The sequence below is a fragment of the Zingiber officinale genome, chromosome 4B (assembly GCF_018446385.1).
Source record: "Zingiber officinale cultivar Zhangliang chromosome 4B, Zo_v1.1, whole genome shotgun sequence".
Lineage (NCBI taxonomy): Eukaryota > Viridiplantae > Streptophyta > Magnoliopsida > Zingiberales > Zingiberaceae > Zingiber > Zingiber officinale.
The window spans coordinates 22,363-35,106 of record NC_055993.1 but is presented as its reverse complement, the minus strand read 5'-3'; the positions used below and the strand labels follow the sequence as shown (position 1 = coordinate 35,106).

The 12,744-nt window shown below is 38.8% G+C and overlaps 1 protein-coding gene across 1 annotated transcript; it reads left to right on the top strand.

The window, feature by feature from the left end:
• The first annotated feature begins 147 nt into the window (after positions 1-147).
• Positions 148-2,231, top strand: LOC121977275 (E3 ubiquitin-protein ligase RGLG5-like). Its single transcript, XM_042529861.1, has 10 exons — positions 148-339; positions 414-520; positions 587-671; positions 775-918; positions 1,003-1,116; positions 1,190-1,287; positions 1,372-1,451; positions 1,548-1,653; positions 1,721-1,848; positions 1,937-2,231. The coding sequence occupies exons 2-10, from the start codon at positions 422-424 to the stop codon at positions 2,070-2,072; spliced, it is 990 nt and encodes a 329-aa protein (XP_042385795.1). The 5' UTR covers positions 148-339; positions 414-421; the 3' UTR covers positions 2,073-2,231.
• The last annotated feature ends 10,513 nt before the right edge of the window (positions 2,232-12,744 follow it).

The window sequence follows — 12,744 nt, the reverse complement described above, 5'->3', positions numbered from 1 at the left end:
GTGGGATTATATAACCTTAGAATCCCAACTCTCCAAATCTGAGAAAATACATTTTAAAACAATTTTCTTTTTTTATTCCATTCATTTTTCAAGTGAAAAAGTCATAGAATTTCCAGGGCACTGGCTCTCTCCACACAAGAAACTCAATGGAAATTCACTTCAGTTTTGCCTGAAATCTAATAAAAATAAATTGGGGTCTTCTCCTACATTTCCTCGCAATTTCTCTCCATCCTGCACATCTTCTTATTTCTTGTTTCCATGGAATATCTTTCAAACTTATATATATCTAACGATCCATCCTCAGAGCTCTCACACCTAGAGCTTGTTTTCTCTTTTGAGGTAGTTCTTAAGGTTTGAATTCTTCAAATTATTTGCCAATCTCTGTTTCATTATTTTTTTGTTTCTACAAACAGCATATAGAATGGGAAATGTATCAGCAAGATGCAGGAGAGTTCTTGATATAGCAAGAGGATTAACAGTAGAAGATGCTATGGATACTGAATACGACTCACTGGAACAGGTACAGGTCAAGAACAATCACTGCGTTCCTTTATGAATTTTTAAGGAATGCATTTATTGTGAACAGGTTACTGAAGCTCTAAGAGAAGCTGGTCTTGAATCTTCAAATCTCATAGTCGGCATTGATTTCACAAAGAGCAATGAGTGGACAGGTTCCTGTAATTCTTGCAAATTGTGTGCTAGCTAATGCTCCAGTACATTCTTTTCTCATAAAATTTTTTCTCTACTAACGTTTAAGCAATACCTTGAACGCAGGCAAATCATCCTTTGGCGGTCGAAGCTTGCATGACACAAGAGGAAATCTGAAGAACCCTTACGAGCAAGCGATACTGATCATCGGCCAAACCCTTTCAGATTTTGATGAGGACAATCTTATCCCATGCTTTGGCTTTGGAGATGGTCAGTGCAACTCCTAACTCATCGATCAGAAATTAATTAGTCTATTGTTTTTGTCATGAAGGTTAGTTCTTGAATCCTTGGCAGTGACAACTCATGACAAAGATGTCTTCAGTTTCAATCCTGGCCATAGTCCATGCAATGGTTTCATGGAAGCATTGCAGCGCTACAGAGAATTAGCTCCTGGAATCAAACTTTCCGGTAGGCATTCTTCGATCAATCAATCGTATAGTTTTGCTATCGTAACGACCGATATCTATCGCTACTGGATCAGGGCCGACATCATTTGCTCCGATAATTGAAACAGCAATGAGGATTGTTGATGAGAGTGGTGGACAGTATCATGTTCTTCTAATTATAGCAGATGGACAGGTTGCCTTTCTCACTAACTTGATCAAACAGTTGACAGTTTGATCTGTTTTCAGTATCTCAAAGTTCCCGGTCTCATTGTTTTAGGTGAGCCGAAGCTGTGATGTCGAAATCGGCCACTATAGCCCGCAAGAGGAAGACACCATTGCTGCCATTGTTGAAGCTAGGTGAGGGGTTTTGCCAAATACATGACAAGGATCAATAGATTAGTCCTCTCTAGTTTCTATACCCTGAAAATTGTGTTTGTTATTCCAAAACAAAAGCAAATATCCGTTGTCGATAGTTTTGGTCGGAGTGGGAGACGGCCCTTGGGAGTTGATGAAAGAATTCGATGATCGTATACCTGAAAGAGCATTCGACAATTTTCAGGTAACTCTATGACACTGAAATGTTTAGCAAAGCATCTTATTCAATCTTACCCTTTTTGATGTTTCAGTTTGTGAATTTCACCGAGATAATGTCTAGAGATGTTCCGATGAGTCAGAAGGAGGCAGGTTTCGCGGCAGAGGCACTGATGGAAGTCCCTGCTCAGTATCAAGCTTCCATAAACCATGGACTTTTAGGGTGAATTAGTCTACTTGTTTGATCTTTCTTTCGAATGCATCACCTACTGCGTGTCGTAGATTGATCGACTCTTTCTTGCACACTCTAGTTGCAGTCGAGGAACTCCGAGAAAGAATCCTCTTCCTCCTCCGTCGAGGAGGCGTGCCGGTACAAACTTTGCAACAAATTCTCCAAGATTCTTCCAGGATCATCAACGATCTTATAGCTATTGGCCATCGACATGAAATGATGTTTTTTGCATTGCCAACTATCCAATTGTGGTTTCTGCATTCCTTGTACATTTTTAAAGAGCCTCTCATTTAATTTTCACATTATTGTAATGGTATCATTGAATATGAATCAGCATATTTGCACTTAATTTTTCAATATGTGATTATTTTTAACTTTCCATTGGAAACATATTCATATACTTTCATTCACATTTCCAAAACTAACTATTGAAATTATATTGCATCGAAAAAGATGTAGTTGGATATAATCTCGTCTCAGTTGAATTACAATGAAACTTTTGAGCTAGTGGAATTGTGATAGTAAATTCTATGACAAATGGATAGGACCGTAAATGAATTGAATGTTCATGAATAAATTTAAAATTCGACTTTGTAAAAACTTGTTTATGTTTGTCTAATACACACGAGATTAAATAATTGAACAAGCTCTAACAACTTGTTAAATTAAACAAATAAAATTGAACACATATGTGTTGAATTCGTTAATATCCTTGAACAACGTTTGTGAACAATATTTATTAACAACTCTTACTAATAATGTTTATCAAGATGCTAAATAAACAAAGAAACCTTTAAAATGAATAAACAAGTTAACCAATCAAATAAGTTTAAAATATAAATAATTTTAACAATCAAAATAGTTTGAATTGAGAGTTTTATAACATTCAAACGAACCAAGCGTACAAGCCAAGCTTGAATCAAGTTCAAGTTGTCCCCAGGGCATAACACAGCTGGAGGCGTATGATTTCGTGGTCGAGAGGTCCAGGGTTCGATCCTCGGGGTATCATTGCCTGAGGTTAGCGTCTCGGTCATGCGCTTTCAGCTGTGTACCTGCATTTACCTCCCTCCATATCCGTGGGACCGATTCTAGGGGGCCCCTGATGTGACGGTTCCACATTTTTTAATCAAGTTCAAGTTCATAAAAAATAAGTCAAACCAAGCTTGAACAATTATTTCAACCGCTTGATTATTTGTTGCTAGAGTTTGTGATCCGAATGGCGAATGCCATTTGGATCCGACCTGATTCGTTACCTTTATATATATATATATATATATAATGTAGGGTTTCATGGTGGTGCGGTGTTTTTGAAGATTCTGTCATCTTTTTCAACTACCATTGTACCAATTTTGATATAGTGAAATTTTCTCCTCTTCCTATGTTTTTTTACCCGTAAGGGTTTCCCACGCAAATTCTGGTGTTCTATTTACTCTATGTTTTGTTAAGTTTTTGGTTGGATTCTATCAAACTGGTATCAGAGCCTGGTATGTTTTGTTTTCTTTTGAATTAATGGCAACTATGAAGTATGATATTTTGCTATTGGATCGAAACACCCGATGCTTGTTGTGGCAAGTGAAGATGAGAGCTGTTCTGGCGTAGAGGGATTTAGATAATGCTATGTTAGGGATTGATAATATGCCATCGTTATGGACCGCTGAGGAGAAGAGTCGCAAATTAGATCGCAAAACTCTCTCTCAGATTCATCTGCATCCGTCGAATCAGATTCTTCAGGACTGCTTGAAAGAAACGTCGATTGCGACACTGTGGAGAAAATTGGAGCAATTGTGTATGACGAAAAGTCTCACCAACAAGTTGCATCTGAAACAACGTCTCTACTCACATCGAATGTTAGAAGGTACGATTCTAGAAGATCACTTGATAGTGTTTAAGGAAATTGTCTCTGATTTGGAATCCACGAAAGTAAAGTATGACGAGGAGGGCTTAGCCTTGATTTTACTGTGTTTGCTGCCTACTTCGTATGGGATTTTCAGAGATACAATTTTATACACTCGTGATTCCTTAACATTGGATGAGGTGTATGATGCTTTGTTGTCTAAGGAGAAGATGGATAAGCTCGTAGGTGGATCAGAGGCAAAGAGCGAAAGTCTAGTTGCTCGAGGGAGACCTCATGAGAGAACTTCATGTGGTGATTCCTGGAGCAAGTCGAAGTCTAGGAACAACAAGGACAAGACGTGTCGATATTGCAAGAAGAAGAGTCACATTAAGTCAAAGTGTTACAAGCCACAAAATAAGAACAACAAATTTCAGCAAAAGGGAAAACAACCAGAGAAATCTAGCATTGCTAATGTTGCTAAGGACTATAGTGATGGAGAACTTCTAGTCGCATCTGATGGCGACCCTAGATCTAGTGAATGTATTCTGGATTCCGACTATACGTTTCACATGTGTCCCAATCGGGATTGGTTTGCTACATATGAAATTGTCTCAAAAAGGCATTGTGTTGATGGGAAACAATGTCTCTTGTAAGATTGCTGGTATTGGATTAGTCAAGGTGAAGATGTTTGACGGAGCCATTTGAACCTTAACTGATGTAAGACACGTTCCAGATATGAAGAGAAATCTGATCTCTTTGAGTACCCTTGATTCTAAAGGGTATAAGTACATTGGTGAAGGTAAAGTTCTAAAGGTCAGTAGAAGATCTCTTGTAGTGATGAAGGGGATCAAAAGAGTTGTCAGTTTATATGTTCTTCATGGCTACACAGTTACAGGTAATGCTGCTGTCGCTAGTTCATGTATGTCTAATTCAGATGTCACGAGACTTTGGCATATGTGTGTCGGTCACATAAGTGAGAATGGAATGATCGAATTGAGCAAAAAAGGACTTCTTAACGGACATAGTATTACGAAGCTGAAGTTTTGTGAGCAGTGTGTTCTTGGGAAGCATAAGAGAGTCAAGTTTTCAGTGGGCATCCACACCACAAAGGGGGCACTTGACGACATACATTCTGATCTTTGGGGGCTATCGAGAGTGCCAAGTAAGGGTGCCACGTTCTACATGTTGACGATTATTGATGATTTCTCCAGGAAGATTTGGGCATTTTTCCAAAAAAAGAAGAGTGACGTTTTTACTACTTTCAAGGAGTGGAAGATCATGATTGAGAAGCACACAAGGAGACAAGTGAAGCATCTTCGAACTAATAATGACTTGGAATTTTGTTCTGATGAGTTTAATGTCTTATGTAGAGCTACGGGAATTGTAAGACACAGTTCATCACAATCCTCGATAGAATGACATAGCAGAGAGGATGAATCGGAATTTAATGGAAAAGGTGCATTGTATGTGTCTCAACGCTGGCTTACCAAAGTCTTTCTGGGCTGAGACAACCGCCTATGCATGTCATTTTGTCAACCGCTCTCCCTCAACCGCAATCGATAAGAAAACTCCACAAGAGGTATGGTCTGGTTCTCCTTCAAGTTATTATGACTTGAAGATTTTTGGATGTCCAACGTATACTCATGTTGATAATGGAAAGTTGGAGCCTCGTTCGGTGAAGTGTGTCTTCATTAGCTTCAAGCAAGGAGCGAAGGTATACAAACTTTGGTGTCCAGAGACCGAAAAGGTCATATAGTAGGGATGCCATTTTTGATGAGAAACAAGCATGCTTCAGTCAAGCATGTAGGTGGAGCTTGAGATTAAATCAGAATTTGCAGTAGAGTCTATCTCAGATTCTGTGGATGTTGATAGTTCCTCCTCGCAAGTAGCTCTACCATATTTCATTGCAAGAGATAGATCTCAAAGGGAAAATATTAAGGCTCCACAGAGATTCGCATAAGCTAATTTTGTAGCTTACGTTTAAAATGTGACTGAAGAAATTGATTATAGTGAAGAACCTGTGATGTATTTAGAGGCAGTTACTAGCAATAACTCTAATAAGTGGATGATTGCTATGCAAGAAGAAATGGAATCACTTCACAAAAATGGTACATGGGATGTAGTGAAAATATCTAAGGACAAGAAGGCTATGAGATGCAAGTGAGTGTTTAAGATGAAAGAAGGCACACTGAGTGTCGAATATGCGAGGTACAAGGAGAGACTTGTTGTGAAAGGCTACAGTCAGATTCCAGGTGTTGACTTCACTGACGTGCTCTCCCTTGTTGTGAAGCACGGTTCGATTCGTGCTTTGCTTGGTATCGCGGCGCTACATGATCTTGATCTTGAACAGTAGGATGTGAAAACTGTGTTTTTACATGGAGAACTCGAGGAAGACATCTACATATTGCAACTGGAGAGTTTCATAGTTTCAAGAAAGGAAGATTGTGTTTGTCGATTGAAGAAGTCCCTTTACGGCTTGAAACAGTTACCGAGGCAGTGGTACAAGAGGTTCAATGCTTTTATGCCCAGTCATGATTTCATGAAGAGCAGTTTTGACAATTGTGTTTACTTCAGAATGAGTCGAGATGGGTCGCCTGTTTATCTACTCTTGTACGTGGATGATATGTTGATTGCAGCCAAGGATCTAAGAGAGGTCAAAAAGGTGAAGGCACAACTCAATAAAGAGTTTGAGATGAAAGATTTAGGTGCAGCAAAGAAGATACTTAGTATGGAGATTATAAGAGATAGAACAACAGGGAAATTGTATCTAAGTCAGAAAGGGTACATGAAAAGGTTCTTCGCCGTTTCAATATGCAGAGTGCAAAGCCTATGAGCACTCCTCTAGCTGTCCATTTTAGACTCTCGTCTTCTTTGTCGCCAAAGTCAGATGCAGATGATGAGTACATGTCCAGAGTTCCATATTCTAGTGCGGTCGGTTCCCTGATGTATGTCATAGTCTGTTCACATCCTGATTTAGCTCATGCAGTGAGTTTCGTTAACAGATATATGACAAATCCTGGTAAGGAGCATTAGAAGACAGTTAGTGGATTCTCATATACTTGCAAGGTTCTGCTAATGTGTGTTTGCATTTTGGGAGGACTAGAGATGAAGTGGTTGGATATGTCGATTCTAATTTCGTCGGAGACCTAGGTAAGAGAATATTGCTTATGGGTTATGTTTTCAGTGTTGCTGGTTGTGCTATTAGTTGGAAGGCAACGTAACAAGCTACAGTTGTGTTGTCAACCACAAAGGCCAAATACACGGCGATTATAGAAGTTTGCAAAGAAGCTATTTGAAGGGATTATTTGGTGAACTTAGTAAAGACCTACATATCACTATGGTCCTTTGTGATAGTCAGAGTGCTATTTTCACTACAAAAAAAATACTCATATAAAAGCGGTTTTTTTTACTTTTAAAAGCGGTTTTCAAGCGCTCCTACACTTTTACCAACGGTTGTAAAACCGCTCCTCTTGTTGTCGTCCCTATATCCTATAGTAGCGGTTTTTGTAACCGTTGGTACAAGGTGAAAAACCGCTCCTATTATTCTATGTAGGTACGGTTTGAAACCAATCTTACACGTTGTGCATATAACAACGGTTTCAAACCGCTTCTATAGGTATAAATCCAGGAGCGGTTTAAACCGCTCTACAACCCTTTAGGTGTAAGAACAATTTTAAACCGCTCCTACACGCCATGAATATAAGAACGATTTCCAAACACTATTGATGCTAGAAATTTAGGAGCGGTTCAAACCACTTCTAAATGTCATGGGTATAGGAGCACTTCAAAACGTTATTAAAGCTAGAAATATAGGAGCGGTTCAAATTGCTCTAGAACTCATAAGGTTTAATAACTGTTTTCATAATATATGAGTGATTTCAAACCACTTCTAAATGTCATGGATAAAGGAGCATTATTAAATGCTTTAAGAGCACTACAAACCACTCTTGAACCCGTGCTCTTACATGTCATGAAAATAAGAGTAATTTCAAAATTGATGTTAGATATTTTAGATTTGTTTTAAACTATGCTTAAAAATACAACCTATTGATTGATTAAAAGTGATCTAAATAATTTTACAGATTAAGCTACCTGATCAATTATGTAAATCAAAATTATCATGTTCCTGATGATGAATAAATCAATATGATTTGAGATTAGATACTTGCGAATACTACAATTAAAAGATGTTTTTAATTACAACTCTAAAGATTCTTTTACAATCAAAACATGAAGATGAACAAAAAAAAAGCCTAGAATTCTTGTGAGGGTTTTCTGATCTCTGGTTTACTCTTTCCTCCGCTTTGCTTCTTGGGCAGTAAAGCCCGATGGATGTTGGGCACGACCCATCATTGGAAATCGTCGCACACGCTAGGAGCCTGCCAAACTCCTCATTGTTTTTCATGAGCAATTGAATGTGTTTTTGGATGTCGCGTCATTTTTTGCCAACTCTAACACCTTGAACAATAAAGAAATATAAATTTAGTTAGAGAAGGGGATCCCTAGTGAAAGAACAAAACAACGAAGCTTACGTCAGCATCTATGTACTCGAGGACTATAGAGAGAGACCGGTGCACCGGAACCAACGCGCTAAGAGTATCGATTGACCCCAAGGTAGTGAGTGATGCACCCCATCAGGAACTGGAGGCCGGCCTTCTGCAACCAAGAAACAACCTTCGTCCACTTGGCCTTGTTATGACCACCCTTAGTCGTCGTCGCCCCCACTGTCGTCAAACTCATCACAAGAGATCGAAGTTATTCGACGGGGAAAAAAATAGTAGCAACGATGGATGCTAGATGGGTAGGGTTTTCACATGATTTTATTGAATGGGTCGTCACTCGGATTGCCAGCGTGGAACAACTAACGGTGTTAGATGATGTGAGAAATTTAGATATTCGACTATCACGAAAATGTGGAACCGCCACATCAGCGGCCCCCCTAGAGCCGGTCCCACGGATATGGAGGGAGGTAAATGCAGGTACACAGGTGGAAAGTGCATAGCGGAGACGTTAACCCCAGGCAGTGACACCCCTGGGATCGACCCCTGGACCTTTCAGCCACAGAACCATGCACTCCCCATCTGTGCTACGCCCTGGGGACTAGATATTCGACTATCACAAAAAATGTGGAACCGCCACATCAGCGGCCCCCCTAGAGCCGGTCCCACGGATATGGAGGGAGGTAAATGCATGTACACATGTGGAAAGTGCATGGCGGAGACGTTAACCCCAGGCAGTGACATCCCGGGGATCGACCCCTGGACCTTTTAGCCACAGAACCATGCACTCCCCATCTGTGCTACGCCCTGGGGACCTAGATATTCGACTATCACGATTAGCTTTCATATGGCGATAATCCCCTTTCCAATTAAGCAAAACATGCACTACAAATCTTCCATTATCAATAACACTGAATAAATGACAATAGTACCATGTAGTCATTGATTTTTTTCCTTTTTTATTTTTAAATGTTTTTATTTTTTACACGTATTCCTTTTTTTTATTATTTACACGATTTTCCTTTTTTAATTTTTTACACGCTATTCCTTCTTTTTACACATTTTTCCTATTTTAAATTTTTACACATTTTCCCTTTTATATTTTTAAATATATTTCCTTTTTTATTATTTACACGATTTTTATTTTTAAGTTTTTACACGCTTTTCTATTTTTTAAAAAAAAATTACACGTTTTTCTTTTTTAATTTTTTACAAGTTTTTTTATATTATTTATTTATGTACTACTATAATTTATACGAGTGCAGTTTGAAACATGTATAGTTTACAAATCAATTCTTATCCATTAGAAAACAAATAGATCCACTATCTTAGCGAGTCTCTCGTGTCGACTCCATGAATATGAAAGAAGGTAAATGTAGATACACAGGTGTTAAACGTATGGTGGGTGACCACAGGTCATCAGTTCCTGGTAATCGACTCCTGACCATTACACTAGAGATGTCATGCGTCCACCATCTGTGTTATGCCCTAGGGGCATTACCCATTAGAGGAGAGAATATAAGTGGTTTATTGCCGCACTAATTCTTAACCATTAGAAGAGAGAATGGTTTATAGCAGCACTTTATATAAAATGTTGTTAGCGATTTGAAAATTATTCCTAGAAGTTAAGCAATAAAAACGGTGACTAGCAGTATTTGACACAAAACTGTTGCTACGTAGATAATTTTAATGTCTGTGATCCATTGCACCATTTCCTCGGGATAGAGCTATTGATTTAAGTTGGGTTTGTCGGATTGATATACTTTAATTGTTATTTTTTAAAAATATTATTGATCAATTTTAACTTCGATAAGTTATTAACTAAATTTATGGTCAAAAATATTTAATTAGTAATTAATTCTTTTTTAGCATCCAGATAAAAAAATATTTATAATAATTAGTGGATAAATGAGAATATGAAAACAATAGTATAAAAATTGATAACAAAAGATAGAAATTGTGAAAGAAGTAAAATTTAAATAGAAATAATCTATTTTAATATTAAATATATTTTTATTTAAAAAAGTAAACATAAAAATGCTATGTCCAACATTTTTAAAAAAATTATAAAAAATTAATAATAAGTATAATCAATAAATATTTTAATTTATTAGTGAAACCTAACTTATACTAGTAAAAAATGTAAATATTACCGTTCAAATCTAATTTTGATAAATAATAAATTAAATATTACCGAAAAAATAAATTTGGTTAGTAAAAAATTATATATTACCTGTTAAATTTAACTTTGATTATAAAAACAAATTAAATATTGTTAGGATCCTTCGTACGGAGGCTAGAGAGGGGGGTGTGAATAGCCGACCCCAAATCGTCGTTTCTTTCTACAAAACGTGTTAGCGCAGCGGAAAATAAACACAGAAACGAAAGGGAAAGAAGACAAACCTCAAACAAACCGATGTAACGAGGTTCGGAGATAAACTCCTACTCCTCGGCATGTCCGTAAGGTGGACGAAGCCTATCAATCCGTCGGTGGATGAGTCCCCGGAGAACCGGCTAATAAATGCTCCTTGTGGGTGGAGAAACCTCGCCACAATACTTGTAACAGCAAGAAAGGAGTACAAGGAAAGCAAGAAGCAAATACAAACAACAATATGAATGCAACACTCGCTTGCCTTCTCTGTCGACCGGAGGCGATGAAGCAACTTCACAACCCAACTGCAGCAGCTGATCGACGACTGGAAGCTCACGCGAAGCTTCGGAAGCGAGCTCAACAAAGCTCAGAACCTCAGAGCACAGAAGCAGAAGCTTCAATCCAAGGAAGAAGAAGAAGAAGAAGAAGAAGAAGCCAATGTAGAAGCTCTCAGCCTCCTTTTATACCTGCGGAGAAAGAAGCACAGAAGAAATCTAGCCGTTGCGTCGCAACGGCTAGTGCCCTGATCGGTCCACAGACCGATCAGGGAACTTCCTGATCGGTCTGGGGACCGATCAGGCTTTGTGCTGATCGGTCCCCAGACCGATCAGCCCCTCTTGCGCCTCGCTCCTGTTCGGCTTCTGATCGACTCCTGATCGGTCACCAGACCGATCAGTTATCACACAGTATGCTACTGATGTGTTACTGATCGGTCACCAGACCGATCAGAATATTCGCGGTATCACTGGATCGATCACCAGATCGATCCAGCTCATGGTTTTCGCCCAAACCAAGTCCAAACCAACATCCGGTCAATCTTGACCTGTTGGTACATTGCGCCTAGCATCCAGTCACTCCCTTGACCTGCTAGGACTCCCTGCTAAGTGTCCGGTCAATCCCTTTGACCCACTTAGACTTTTCTCTCCGTACCAAGTATCCGGTCACTCCTATGACCTACTTGGACTCCCCATCACCAGATGTCCGATCACCCTTGATCCATCTGGATTTTCCCTTGCCCGGCTTCACTTACCAGGACTTTCACCTAGCTTCACTCACTAGGGTTTTCACCTGGCTTCACTCACCAGGATTTTCAATCTGCCTGGCTTCACTCACCAGGACTTCCCAACTGCCTGGCTTCACTCACCAGGACTTTTCCAACTGCCTGGCTTCACTCACCAGGACTTTCTAACTGCCTGGCTTCACTCACCAGGACTTTCACTTTCACCTAGCTTCACTCGCTAGGATTTTCACCTGGCTTCACTCACCAGGACTTTCCACATCCGGTCCAGAGAACGAGCTACCGAGCCCTCTCTGACCACAGTCCGGAGAACGAGCTACCGTGCCCTCTCCGTCTTTCCATGTGCCAAGCTTCCATACTTGGACTTCTCCGTGCCAAGTCTCCATACTTGGACTTTCTCCCGTGCCAAGCTCCCTGCTTGGACTTTTCCGAGTCAGGTCAACTCACCTCGGGTCAACCAGGTCAACCTTGACCACGAGTTGCACCCACAATCTCCCAAGCTTGTATCCTTGTCAAACATCAAGATACAACTTTTCTGTTCACATCAAACATCGTCAAACATAACTCGTCAAACATCAAAACATAACTCGAGTCAAGTCAACTCGAGTCTGGTCAACCAGGTCAACTTTGACCTAAGGTTGCACCTAACCTACACTAGTAAAAAATGTAAATATTACCGTTCAAATCTAATTTTGATAAATAATAAATTAAATATTACCGAAAAAATAAATTTGGTTAGTAAAAAATTATATATTACCTGTTAAATTTAACTTTGATTATAAAAACAAATTAAATATTACCGACCGAATGATTTGATAGTGGTTTATAGCAACATTTTACACAAAACGATATTAAAAGTATTCAGTAGGAATGATTTGATAATTGTTCTTAGAAGTTAGAGCAATAAAAATGATTAGTAGCAACATTTGACATAGAACCATTGCTAAAATTACCCAATATCAGTAGTTTCAAGATTATTTCTAATATTTATATCATTAAGAGCGGTTTACAGCGATGGTTTATTCAAATTGATGTTAAAACTATATAATATGAGCACTTTGAAAATTAATTCTAAAACAATGGAGCAATAGAAGCCTTTTATAATGGCACTTTACACAAAATGATATTAAAAGTATTTAGTAGGAATAGTTTGATAATTGTTCTT